The 13,794-nt window shown below is 45.0% G+C and overlaps 1 protein-coding gene and 1 long non-coding RNA gene across 3 annotated transcripts in view; one reads left to right on the top strand and one right to left on the bottom strand.

Moving 5' to 3' along the window:
• Positions 1-260: 260 nt before the first annotated feature.
• Positions 261-10,768, bottom strand: LOC113920568. The gene is made up of 4 exons (XR_003519314.2): positions 10,654-10,768; positions 8,350-8,500; positions 7,467-7,592; positions 261-1,873 (listed from the first exon to the last, which is right to left on the bottom strand). It is a non-coding gene; the product is annotated as an uncharacterized LOC113920568 (long non-coding RNA).
• A 118-nt stretch (positions 10,769-10,886) lies between these two features.
• Positions 10,887-13,794, top strand: part of CFAP221 (cilia and flagella associated protein 221) — a 92,376-nt gene continuing 89,468 nt past the window's right edge. For both annotated transcript variants that reach the window (XM_027588061.2, XM_027588063.2), the window contains exons 1-2: positions 10,887-11,058; positions 12,446-12,631. In XM_027588061.2, the coding sequence (XP_027443862.1) occupies positions 12,493-12,631 (139 nt within the window). In that variant the 5' untranslated portion in view covers positions 10,887-11,058; positions 12,446-12,492. The remainder of the gene's footprint in view (positions 11,059-12,445; positions 12,632-13,794) is intronic.

Raw genomic sequence — 13,794 nt, 5'->3', positions numbered from 1 at the left:
GCGAAGCCAGTAACTCACGAGACGAGGGTTTGGGAAAGAGAAAGGGAGAAATTTCTTTCGGGTGCCTGCAGCGGTGGGGAGGTGGCAGGCTCAAGCCCTAACTATCGATCTTCCCGGCCCGAAAGATGTGATTGTGATTTGATGTTTGAGTCCAGGAGCCAACGGTCAAGAAAGAATTCTTGAGACGTTTTTAGTGCAAAAAAAGGTGGTTTTATTAAAGCACAGGGACAAGGCCTGTGGGCAGAAAGAGCTGCTCTGGGATTGTGAGGAGCAGCTGATTATATACTTTTAAGTTGGGAGACAAAGGAAGTTTCCAAAAGGACTTTCATATGTTAAAGAAGACTTTACAGGATCCTGGAGACCTGGCTATTGTCAAGCTGAGGTTGTTTTCCTCTAGCAAGGCATTAACATTAAAGACAGTTGGGAGTCCTGGAGGAACGTCTTTCTCTGCCTGTCTCAAGTGTTTGTCGACGGGCGGCCAGTTATAAGGACATTTAATTTTATCTACAATTCTTTGCCTTTGTTCTCCACATCAAGATGGACATCTAGAGTCTTCTAGAGAGAGGTTGGGGGCGGGGGCGGTGTGCAAGAGAGCTGTCGGAGAACAGGTGACGGTCATGGGTGGGAATCGATATGTGTTCAGCACAAGATCATCGTGGGGAAGGGGATGTGTGGGATGTGATCTTCTAGGCATTCCAAATCCTATGAAGGCTTTCCTGGTCTGGTGGTTGGAATGTTCAGGTTATTGCAAAATGTCTTGTCAATGCCCCAAGAAAGCGCGATAAGAAATAAGCACAATGGTTTTAAGTTAGAGCTGAGTTAAGGGGGTCTTCACTATTTCTGGTTAAAACTGTTGGGGTCTACAGTTGAGCAAGAGGGCTCATTGACATCCAGACAATCACAGAAGCCTGCCCAGGTTCAAGGGAAGCAGCAAAGACTCAATCTCTTGATGAGAGAATGAGAAGATTCTGGAAGAGTGTGTGAAACCATAAATACCATTATGGCCATTGTGGGGAAATACCAAACTATACACCTTCTAAACTTCATTATAACCCCCATGAGTGATGGAGTGGGGCCATCTCTCTCTCTCTCTTTTTTTTTTAAGATTTATTTACCAGTTTGAGAGAGAGAGAGTGGAGGAGTGGGGGAGAGGGAGAGGGAGAGAGAGAATCTCCAGCAGACGCCCTGCTGATTTTGTGGAGCCCAGTGCTTTCCATTTGTTAAAAAAAAGTCTGTACCAGGAAGAGAGCTATGGCCCAAGACAACTCCTATCACCTGAGAGACACTTATCCATATAACAAGACAAACCTTATTTATCATACATTTTCTCCCCTCCCTTTCCCATAACTTGCCTCCCCAGCCCAGAAGTGCCCAAACCCCCTTTTCCTTTGTTTAGCCTAAAATGGTATATACACTTCAATCATCTGACCACCTCCCTGAATCTCATTTCCTTGTGAAACTCCAGCGCATCTGCAGGTCATTCCTACTGCTTTTGCTCTTGTTAATCTGTCTTCTATCAGATTGATTTGCAAGCTTCAGCCATTGAACCTGGGAGGGTAGGGGTAAAAGATTTTTTCCTCCCCTACAATACAATCCCCCAAAAGCTAAATTTTAAAAATCCCTGGTGCCCAAAGGGAAAGAGATCTTTTCTCCTCTTCCTTCTCTTTTAGCATTTCCTTTAGAAAACTTGTAATTAGAAATCTCCTCCATGTCTTTGAGATGTATGTAAATCTTTTTAAAAAGGAAATAAGCCTATTGCCAGTTTTTCTTGAAGGCGGTGGATCCATCTCCATGAAATGTGGATATCAAGGCGCCCCAGCTCTCTGTCACTGTGGGAGGTTAGTGCAGACATTTGGCTCCAAGTTGTAATTTCCTGCTTGTCAAAAAGATACGAGAAGTTTTATTTTCCCTTGGGATAAAGACAATTAACTGCCTGGCTCTATAAAAGGGTGAGATTTCTATTTGTCTTTGCCATCTCTTTTGTGGCTTGTCAATGATGTGCATTTCAGGCTGGTTTAATGCTTAATAATAAAACTGATTCATTCTTTTCTTCATTCGGTGGAGAGAGTTCACCTGGTTGACCAGAGATTTTATTTTAAATTACTTCTCCAACATGAAATTAGTTTTTTGCATTTTTCCAGGAACAATAAACACTTGTTAGAGAACTAATTAAGCCCATTCATTCAATGAATAGTCATTGAGTACCTACTCTGTTCCAGGTGGCTATGAGACAATGATAGAGGCCTGGGGGAAATTGCCCGTGGAGATCTCAGCCCAGTGTACAAAGCCTGGGGTACTTTAATTGCATCCCCTCCCAGGAGGCCCAGCAAGATGATGGAGGCTGGTGGTCAAGACTTCAGAGGTTTAACGCAACCACATAGTTAACAAACCAACTGATGGGCTGAAGTGAACAACTACAGGATATATGGTGGATACTGTAAACCACGATTCATTATATGGGAGCCTGTACCAAACCTTGTGGGTTAATGTATGAGGTCACCATTCTCATAGGTAAAATATATTTGAATATCGATAATTAAAAAGGTTCAATCTAACAGACATCTGTTGGTGTGTCTGGCTGGCCTCCATTCTCCCCCTTCTGGTACAAGGATCTCCCTTCCCCTCCTCCACTCTCGGACCTTGTGGCTTCGCGGGGGGGCCTTTCACCAACAGCAGCCCAGGGGTGAGCACATGACCCAGACCTAGGGTGAGGAGAGGCAGCACCACCAACTAAGGACAGTAATTGGTTCAGGGATGCGCATGTAACAGATGCTGGGCTAATAAGAGTGGCACTACCAAAACCCATGCATTAGCATTATACCAAAGCTAGTACCAAGATGGCAGCCCTCCCACATCATGAAGAGTCCTGGTTTAGAATGAAGCCCACACGGAGTGGAGAACCAAGAGACCAAGAAAGACAAGATCCCAACACTATCCTCTGGTACCTAGATGCAGCTGTGACTGAAGCCTCTCCTGATAGAAGATAGGTAGATAGATAAATTTTTAACTCTTTTTACTTCTGAATTCATTCTGTCACTTGTAATCTCTTTCTGTCACTTAAATCCGCTTCTGTCACCTGTAAAAATTTCCCCTGGCATACACGTAAGAAAGGCTTCCTGGGAAAGTGAGGTTTGAGCAGAAGGGACTGGTTTGGGGGTAGGGAATGAGGAGAGCATTGGGAAGGAGTGAGGAGTTGGCTGTCCCTGGGTGTCTGGGTTTAAGGCCTTCACCAAATGACCACACCAATGAAACGAACTTGCTCTGCCCCTTCAGCTGCTCAATAAACCAAACAAAAAGGTCTGTCCTCTCTTGAATGTGAGCTTTTCTGGAGCCCAGGTAATGTATTATTGATGAGCCATAAATAATGGGGCAAGCATGATTTCCTATTCAGTGCTGAAGTACAAAGGTATAACACTGACATTTTAATGAGGTTTTTATGGTCCAGGCTCACTGTTTACACTCTGGAAATGTGGGCTGGCTTTCTCAGGAAAGCAGTTTTTCCTTTACTTTTCTTATTTTCCTCCTCCATTTGTCAGCATCCTTTTAAATATTTATATTAAATATTATCATTAAAACAGATCAAATAAAAGAGAGCAAATAAAACCATATCTGAAAGACAATGTTGCCAGTGTTCCCAAGGCCTTATCTTCACTGGAGGGAACAAAGAAAGATCAGGTGCACCCCGACCTCCCAGAGGCTCCCCACATTTCTGCCTGATTAGGCAGTTTGGCTTGGTGTACAGAAAAGAATGCCGGCAACAAAACAACCTGGATTCAAATCCTGACTTAGGCATCAATTCACCATGTGACCTCGGGCAGTTACTTTATTTATCTTTTTTTAAAAGATTTATTTATTTGACACAGAGAGAGAGGGAACACAAACAGGGGGAGGGGGAGAGGGAGAAGCAGGCTCCTCGCTGAGCAGGGAGCCTGATGCGGGGCTTGATCCCAGGACTCTGGGATCATGACCTGAGCCAAAGGCAGACGCTTAACGACCGAGCCACCCAGGCATCGGGCAGTTACTTTAGCCCTTCAGTGCTAATATCCTCATCTGTGTAATGGACAAATAATACTGATCTTTCAGCATTATCACAAGGTTGAAAAAAAATCAGTGGGATTAAATGGCCTGCATATACAATTTGAGATGCATTTGGCTCCAGATAACAGACAAATCAACTTAAGTTGGCTGAAGTAGTGATAGGGATGGATACTGGCTCACGTGACTGAGAGTCCAGAGACAGAGCATACTTCGGGGTGGACTTACGCATGGTTCAGGTTCTGTTTGTGCCTGGTTCTCTTGGCTTGGCCCAACCCTGAGTTGCATAAGCTCAGGCTGGTAGCAAGATGGCTACAGCAGTTCTGTACCCTCCCATCCACAGTCAGTGCCAGAGAAAAGAGAATGTGGTACTCTCTTAAGATGCTGATGCTTCTCCATTGAGAGGTGGAGTCTGTTGGGGAGGAAGAATTTACTCTGCCTGTCGAGGTCCTTCTAGCTGGACTAAAAAATCTAGTGGACATGAGACAGATGAACGGGAAAAAGTCAAATTTAATATCATATATTTGGGGAATCCACACAGACAAGAAATTCCTAAGACAGGTGATATAAGTTATATATGCCATTCTGAACTAAGGAGGAGGGGCTAGGGGCCTGGGACTTCAAAGGGAAGAAAAGCAATTCACAGCAAGCTGAAAAAGAGTAAATGCTTGGTAAACAAATGTTTGCTGGACCCCTCAAAAACAAGGGGACATGGAGGACTTTGATCAAACAGGCCTTGCTGCATCCCTCCCTGCATGCCATACCTAGTCCATAGTATAATGTAGTTGTCTATGGTAATAGCTCCCTTCTTGGATGAATTCCTCTATCTGCGTTCTTTTCGGGGGGGGGGGAACTAAAGAGCTTTTCCTAGATCTGCTGGGTATTGATTGATTGCTTTTTAAATGAAAATAATCTTTATGCCAAAGTGGCCCATCTTGGAGTGGTCTGCCCCTATAAGTTTATGTAGGGGCCAAGGGCAGACCACTCCAACCTTGAGATCAAGACCTGAGCTGAGATCAAGAGTTGGATGCTTAACCAACTGAGCCACCCAGGCCCTCCTACCTGAGTGGATCTGTGAAGGGCCTCAACCAATGGAATGAGGTTGGAAGTGGTCCTGCACAACTTTCAAGGCTAGGTCATAAGGCTAGCTTGTGCCTGGCTCTCTTCCAGAATACTTGTCTTCAGAATCTAGTGACCGTTTTGGGAGGAAGTCCAGGCCATATGTGGGTATTTTGGCCTAGAACCTCATCTAGGTTTCCACCTGGCAGCTTTAGCATCAACCACCAAATGATGCCTTCAGACAAGTCCACCTCCCCGCTTTTGAGTCTACAGGCCATCTCTGCTGTGCCCTGTCTGAATTCCCTTCCCAGAAAAATCATGAAAGAGTAAAGGATTATAGTTCTAAGCCACTAAGTTTTAGGTAATTTGTTATGGAGCAATACATAATGAAGACAACATAAAATTTCTTAAAAATCCTACAAGACAAAAACCATTAACAGCAAAGTCAAATGACAAGCTAGGGAAACTTTTTGCAACAAAAGACTGTACTATAGAAAGGCTGTAATATAGAATGACTGTACTATAGAAAGACTGTAATATAGAAAGGCTGTACTATAGAAAGACTGTAGTATAGAAAGACTGTAATATAGAAAGGCTATAATATAGAAAGAGCTCCCGTGATTCAATAAGAAAAAAATCAAGAACCAAATGGAAAAGAGTAAGGGACATGAACTTACAGAAAAGGCAACATAAATGTCTTGTAAACATATGAAAGCATACTCACTTTTACTCATCATTAGAGAAATACAAAATAAAACCATACTGAAATCCTACTTTTCACCCACTGGATTGGCAAAAACATAAAGGTTTTATAATATATTCTGTTAGGGTGGTCATAAGGAAACCAGCACTTTGATACATTATAAGTAGGAGTAAGAATTAAGAGAAAGGCCATTGAGGGCAACATGACAATAGTTATCAATATTACAAATGCACAGACGCTCTGACCTAACACTTCCACTTTGGGGACTTTTCCTATAGATATACTCACATGCATATGAGTGAATGTATGTACAAGTTTGTAGAAATGGCATGTGTACTTATATAAATCATCACAACATCGTTTATATGGCAGAAGATCAGGAACAACCTAAATATTCAATAATAGCAAACTGATTACAGAAGTTATGGAATTTCTGCAGCCAGAAAAAACAATGAGGAGGGGGTTGCCTGGCAGGCTCAGATGTCCCTATTTGGGCTTTTAAACAGGGGGTGAACTTCTTATAAATGCAAGCATACATATAATTGCCTGTGAATGAATAATGTATTCCTAAAAGATAAATAGGAATCTGGTGGGTGCCTGAGGGGCTCAGTTGGTTAAGCGTCCAACTCTTGGTTTTGGCTCAGGTCATGATCTCAGGGTCGTGAGATCGAGCCCCATGTTGGGCTCCATGCTCACTGGGGAGTCTGCTTGAGATTCTCTCTCTCTCCTTCTGCCCCTCCCCCTGCTCACATCTGTGTGCACACTCTCTCTCTAAAAGTAAATAAATACATCTTTAAAAAAGAATCTGGTAACATGGGTTACCTCTGGGAAAGGAAACCTGGTGATTAAGGACAGGGGTAGGAGGGAGATTTTTTACTTCTCAGATTTTGAACCAATATGAGTATATTGTCCATATGCCAATTCTATACACACACACACACACACATAAGTATATGTATATATAAATTTAGATCTCACTTGGCATAACTCATTAATGACTTTATCTACAAATATCTTGGAAGTTCTACCATGTGCCAGACAGTGTACAAGGTGATGAGTATACAGTGGTGAACAAGTCAGCCTTCCTGAACTGATAGTCCAGGAAGACAGACATCGAGAGGTAAGCCCATTGGTCTAGAACCACATTCTCCAGTAAGTGCATTGAAGGGAGAGCAGCCAGTGCTGGGAGACAAGGTGGTGGGGTAGGGCCTGATTTAGAAAGGAAAGCCAGGGAAAGCCCCTCTAAAGAAGAGATCCTTAGGCTGAGCAGGAATTAGCTAAGTTTCCGGTTATTTATCACTGCAGTTGTATATATGCCAAAGCCTGCAGGCTGGAAACAACAACCATTTTATTATTTCTCATGAATGTTAGGGTCAGAAATTCAGGCAGAACTGGATTGGGGAGTTAAAGCAGTCACAGACCCACCCACATTCAAGGGGAGGGCACAGGGACCCCATGAGAGGAGCCTCAGAATTTCCAGCCAGCTTTAACCCACCACACCAGGCAAAGGGATGTGGTGGGGTGGAGCCTGTGGAGCGTGCAGTAAGAGAAGGTGGAGAGAGAAGGCCGTAAGTAACGTCCTGTAGGCCTTGCAAGTTTTGTTAAGGATTTTACATTTTCTTTTCTGTACAATGTGAAGACATCGAGGAGTTTTAGGCAAGGAACCTACCTGTTCCCCTTGTGCTTCTGAAGCTGACGCTTATAGTTTGTAGCTTCTGTGCCTGTTTTCACACCCATTTCATTCACTTAGTTTGGCAGAGCCTGGGATACCTTTGTATTCTTCTCACTGCAAACTCTCAGCAAAATAAATGAGAAATACATAAATGAATTGGTTAAATAATTGATCATTGAAAACAGCTATCATTGTAGGGCATCAGTTTAGTGATTCTCAAATTTTAATGTGTCTGTGAATCCCTGGGGGATCTTATTAATATGCAGGTTCTGATTCAGTAGGTCTGGGGTGACCTGAAATTCTGCATTTCCTTTTTTTTTCTTTTTAAGATTTTATTTATTTATTTGACAGAGAGAGAGACAGTGAGAGCAGGAACACAATTAGGGGGAGTGGGAGAGGGAGAAGCAGGCTTCCTGACTAGCAGGGAGCCTGATGCAGGGCTCAATCCCAGGACCCTGGGATCCTGACCTGAGCTGAAGGCAGACACTTAACGACTGAGCCACCCAGGTGCCCCGAAATTCTGCATTTCTAACAAGCTCCTGTGCTACAGTTCATACTTTGAGTAGTGAGTGTTTAGAAATCATTGTATCTCAGGGGCAGCTGGGTGGCTCAGTTGAGCATCTGCCTTCAGCTCAGGTCATGATCCCAGGGTCCTGGAATCGAGCCCCTCCTTGGGCTCCCTGCTCAGTGGGAAGCCTGCTTCTCCCTCTGCCCTCCCCTCTCCTCCTCTCTCCCCTCCCCCCGACTCCCTCCCCTCTCTGCTCCTCCCCTCCCGCTGCTCGTGCTCTCTCTCTCTCTCAAATAAATAAATAAAATCTTAAATAAAAAAAAAATCATTGTATGTTTTCAGTCAAAAAAAGAGATAATGGGATGTGGGTACCAGGCAAGCAGAGGTGAGATGATGTCATCCAGGTCCAGAATCTTCTTCCTTCTCCTTGTTCTGCTAATCCTGCTCACCAGCTTCACCTTCACGCTCAGGCTTGCCCTGGCTTCTGATGGCTGCTGCACTTCCAAGGAATCACTTTAGGAGACTACAATGTCCAGAAAGAGAAAAGTACTGTATTTATGTGTGTCTCTTTCTTAAGAGAGAGGAAGCCTTTTCCAGAGGTTCCCCCAGAAGGCTTTCCCTAATGTCTCTGTAGCCAGAATTGGTTACATACTCAATGGTAAATCAGTCATTAGCAAGAGGATGGGGAGTTCTGTGACTGACATAGACTAATCAGCATCTATTGCTGGAAGTGAGGATCTGGGGAACTGGGGCTGGGGAGGGTCCCAAGCTAGAAGGTGGGAGTAGACAACCAGCAGTGTCCACTACACTATAATATGCAATTTGGTGAATTGTACAGAGACCTACATATTATACCTATATCTATATATCTATTTGTATGTCTATCTTTACATATAAAATAGGGAATTAGGCACTTTTTCTAAGAAAAAAAATTTTAAGACAAATTAAAACGTGTTACCCAATACCCATTAACAAGTGTACGGAAACAAGCATTTGATGATTTCAGCGGGAGTGGAAAGGTCTGGGACTGTGGGAAACAAAGTCTTTGTTCTAAAATCTACAACCTTGTTGGGGCAACAAAACAGAAAGAACTGAAACAACCTACTATATAAGCAAATGGATTTTTTTCATGCACTTGTCCAACAGTTACTGGGTAATCACTATAAACAAAGATCTCTGTCAAGGGCTGTGGGAGATGTAAAGATAAGGCACAGTCCCCCTTTGATAAGAATTTCACAGTTTAAGACACACAAGTAATAATGGGTGCAACATATAAAAAGATAAGTGCCAAAAAAGATGCTAGAACAAAGTGTATGGAACTCAGAGTAAGGAAAGAGTCCTTTTGACTCGGAGGGCTATGGGGAGGGTAGAAGATATCTCCAGACTAGCCTTGAAAGGGAGTTTTTTTTTTTTTTAAAGATTTTATTTATTTATTTGAGAGAGAGAGAGAGAGAGAGAATGAGAGATAGAGAGCACGAGAGAGAAGAGGGTTAGAGGGAGAAGCCGACTCCCCGCTGAGCGGGGAGCCCGATGTGGGACTCGATCCTGGGACTCGATCCTGGGACTCGATCCTGGGACTCCAGGATCATGACCTGAGCCGAAGGCAGTCGCTTAACCAACTGAGCCACCCAGGCGCCCGAAAGGGAGATTTTTAATCAGCGCTGTTGGCAGCGGGGAGGGACTGGAGAATAGGAAGATGGGAAAATGAGTATTCCCAGTGTGCGTGGGGGGGATCCACATACAGCACAAGTGATGTGGGTGTGGGGAAGGCAGATATTCTTACTGGATTCCTACTATAATTCTTATCAACACGAAGCCATAAATAATATCAAGCAAGGGTCAAGGCATACAATGAAAAAAAAAGAAAAGAAACACATATAACAAACAAAGCATACAATGAAAACTCCTAGGAAAAGAAAAGCTTGAATCATCTGTGTAAGGAATAATGTCCGTGGGCGAGCAGGGTGGAGGAGACAGGACAGAAATTCTGGGGAGCAAGTTATGGTTTATGACTCCTAAATGTCAGTATCAGAACAGAAACAGTTTCTTCAGTGAATAAATTGCAACAACAACAAAAAGATGTGGACGGAGACTCTGTCGATTAAAAGACACCTAAAGGACATATCAGTCTATTGTAATGTGTGGGTTTTATTTGAATTCTGATTCATTCAACTCTAAACATGACATTTATGACATTCGTGGGGCCGTTGAGTATTGGGTATTTGAAGATGTTAAATTACTTTAATTTTTTAAGGCACTGGCATTGTGGTTATGTTTTTAAAGAACTTTTATCTTTTGGAAGTATATCCTGAAATATTTACGGATGAAATGATGCCTGGGATTTTCTTCAAAATAATACGGGGAGTAGGGGAAAGGTATAGAGGAAACAAGATTGACCGTGATTTGATCATTGTTACAGATGGGTGTTGAAGGTTCATCATACTATTCTGCCTACCGTCGTATATGTTTTGAAATTTACCACAACAGAAAACAAACTATACTTAAGTATTAAGTGAATCCGTGAACGAAAAGTCTGTGAGGAAGCTCTGCCCACGGAGCTGGGGAGGCCCCGCCCCTTTGGGCCAGCCCCTCTCCCGCCGTCGGCTCTCGCAGGGTTCCAGTTTATAGTGTCTCCCGACTTTCTCACTTCCCCTCGGGAATCCATTGCCCTCGCACCTCATAAGTCGCTCTCTCTATTCTTCCCCAGGCCCCACAGACTGCTCCGAATCCCCAGAAGTCACCCGTGGCTCCCGGACCTCGAGCCGCCGCCGCCCGGCTCCTCCCTCCGCCCCACGTCCCTGGGGAGTTTGGTCGCGTCCCGCCGCAGACCACCCCCCCCCTCCCCGCCCTGGCGCCGGGAGCGCGTCCGCGTCGTCATGGCGACGCTCGGAGCTGGAGCTGGCGGCTGCGCCCGCCGAATCCCGCCCCGGAACCACCTCCTGTGTGAGCGGCCTGGGACCCGGGGTCAGGCTTGGCCCCCTGGGCCGCCGCTGAGCAGGCTTGAGGCAGCCCGAAGCCCGGGCGCGTGTCCCGCCGCAAGTCAGACTGGGCTGGGGTCAGAGGAGAGGTCGGGACTAAAGAGTTAAGTGAGGAGGGGGGTGCTGCGTGGGTCTGGCGTCGACCCTTACTCCTAGCCCGAGATGGAGTAAAGGGGCGCTGAGGGGAGCAGGCGTTTGGCTAGGGGGAGAAGGCCTGCCGGGTAGAGGATGGGGCGAGGGGACCGAGGATGGGGGTGTGTGAAAAGAGACAAGGTTCACCCCACCCCGGAGGGAGTGAGCTGGAATAGGAGCTCTCGTGAAAATGGTTTAGCCATTGTTCCTGCCCGATGTACAGGCAGAGAACTTGAGGGAGCCAAGAAGAGGGAGCCTGAAAGTGAACTTGAGGCAGGTGTTGAAGGGATGGAGGGGAACGAAGCGGGCGGCGTGGTGTAGGCTGTGCTGAGGAGTGGGGAATCTTCAGAGATGCTAGGAAGGGGCGGGGGAGGTGGTAAGGGGAAAGGAGAAACTTTCAGAAAATGATTATTAAACATTTTCTTCTGTGTAGTCAGTGTATTTTGCTTGATGCTGTGGACTGTGGAGAATCTAAGGCTATGAGCCTTCTCCAGGAAAAAAAAAAGCACATAAAGATCCACATATGATTTTACATTGAATCTCAGGCATTGCAGAGCAGCCCCCCAGCATGTACAAGGATCCCAAATTTAGAGACTTAGCTGTAGAAGATTGCAAGATGTATAGGCTTTGTAAAGTGCCGTATACAAGGCAATAATCCTGAATACCCAATGAGTAGTAGGGGCTGTAATTGCTAAAGAATGTTGAAGGGTGTTGCGGTCAGTGTGGACTTTATGACGAGGGTGGAACTTAACGTGAATGTTAAGGAAAAGCAAGTCTGACATGAACCAGGACCCTAGATCCTATGACAGAGCTCCTAGGAATGTCTTTGTGGCGCTGGAGAAGGTCCATTGGCTACTCTCCCTCCTCATCACCCCAGAGACGGGCCCAGGAAGGTGGCCCAAGAATGCCAGTGTCTCCAAGTGTTAAAGGGTTTCATGGTCACCTGCAGCTAAGAGACTGATTTGGAGAAATCTCAGAAGAGGCCTGTTTAACTATTTACTTCAACCTTTTCCAATTTTATTTGATTGTGAGCACCTTTATTTTTCCCTTCAGGTGCCTCTCCTAATAGCTCGAGAGCATCTCAGGACTACATTTTGGGAAAAGCTCTTGAGGAGAGAGAATTAAGGACCACGGAAGGGTTTTGAGCAATGGCACGATATTGGGTTGTGATGTGTGACACAAGATTAATGGGACATCCCTGTGTGGGAATGGAATGGCTGGGAGAGGCAGGGAGGCAGGGAGGGCCTGGTCCACACAGTCACAGAGGTACATTTGTCAAAGATTGAGGAAAAAAGAATGTGTGTGGTTTCTCATACTGCTACTGTTTTTTGTTGTTGTTGTTGTTGTTTTTAACCCAGGAAATGACCTTTGGCTCTAAAAAGAAGACTCGATTTTTCATGATAAAATGGCAGTGGTGAAAACCCCCAGCAGAGAGCTAAGCAATGCTGAAGAACCATTTACTAACATATCCCCCCTACTTTTGAAGAGCCTAGTGGAGGAGCCTAAGAAAAGAAGAGAAGTACCTAATCACCTTCTAGAATCAAGTAAGTGAGTAGAAAAGAGATTTGCTTTACAATTTACATCTTCCCAGAGGATCCGAAGTCCAGAAAGCACAAAGGGATTTTTGGTGCTGATTTCTCTATATTGTTTTATGGGCTCACAATAGCTTTTATTATTAAGAAAAATGGTTCTATTTAGGTCCATCCACTCATGTGATGGATTCTTGTGGTGTAAGTGAGTCACCAAGTTCTGTTGCTTCTACTTCCTCAAATGTCTTACCCATCTGTCCACATTGCCTTATTCTTCATCCTCAGCAAGGTCACTAGGATATCCTGGTGCTCTCCTCGGGGCCACCCTTCATACTCCATCAGTTTCCTTTGTGCAATCATGGCTGGCCCTGTCCCTATTCTGCTAAGATACTCTCAGTGGTTCCCTTGCATTTGGAGGAGAGTTGCAATTCCTTCACTTGACATTTGGCCCCCTCTGCTGTGGAGGCAAGCCTGTCCACCCAGCTCCATCCCCACACTGTGCACCACTCATCCCCAGCTCCAATCACACCGTTACTCCTCCTTCAAGACCACATGTGCTTTATAACTTCTTGCCTTTTTCTGTGCACATCCCTTCCCTGCCACGCACGTGGAAAGCCTAGTAAAATCCTGTAGTGATTCTGTAAGAGGCTAATCATTTTGCCTACATTATTCTCGCTTAATCCACACAACATCAACGTTCTATTTTTATCTTACTGGTGGGGAAGTTGAGATTCAGAGAGGTCAAAGGAATTCCCCAAGGTGGCACAGGTGGGTGGAGAGGTGGTGTTCAGTCATGGTCGCCCGGTCTCCAGCTCTCTACCATCACATTAGGCTGCTCCTGACTCATCTTTCAAGGCCTATCGCAAATGCTGGAAATGTAGTATTTGGGTGTGGCTCTTTCGTCACCGTAGAACTTACTGAGTGCAAATTAGTATACTCGACTCTTTCTGGGCATTAACAGAAAAATACCTGTTTTAAGGTCTATTTTGTGGCACTAAAAACAAAAGCAAAATGTTCGGCATTTAAAAACTTTACCAAAGGGTGCCTGGGTGGCTCAGTCGTTAAGCATCTGCCTTCGGCTCGGGTCATGATCCCAGGGTCCTGGGATCGAGCCCTGCATCGGGCTCCCTGCTCTGCGGGAAGCCTGCTTCTCCCTCTCTCACTCCCCCTGCTTGTGT

This window comes from Zalophus californianus, chromosome 3 (genome assembly GCF_009762305.2).
Source record: "Zalophus californianus isolate mZalCal1 chromosome 3, mZalCal1.pri.v2, whole genome shotgun sequence".
Taxonomy (NCBI): Eukaryota; Metazoa; Chordata; class Mammalia; order Carnivora; family Otariidae; genus Zalophus; species Zalophus californianus.
The sequence above is the reverse complement of the archived record's forward strand: the minus strand, read 5'-3'. Positions and strand labels throughout refer to the sequence as shown.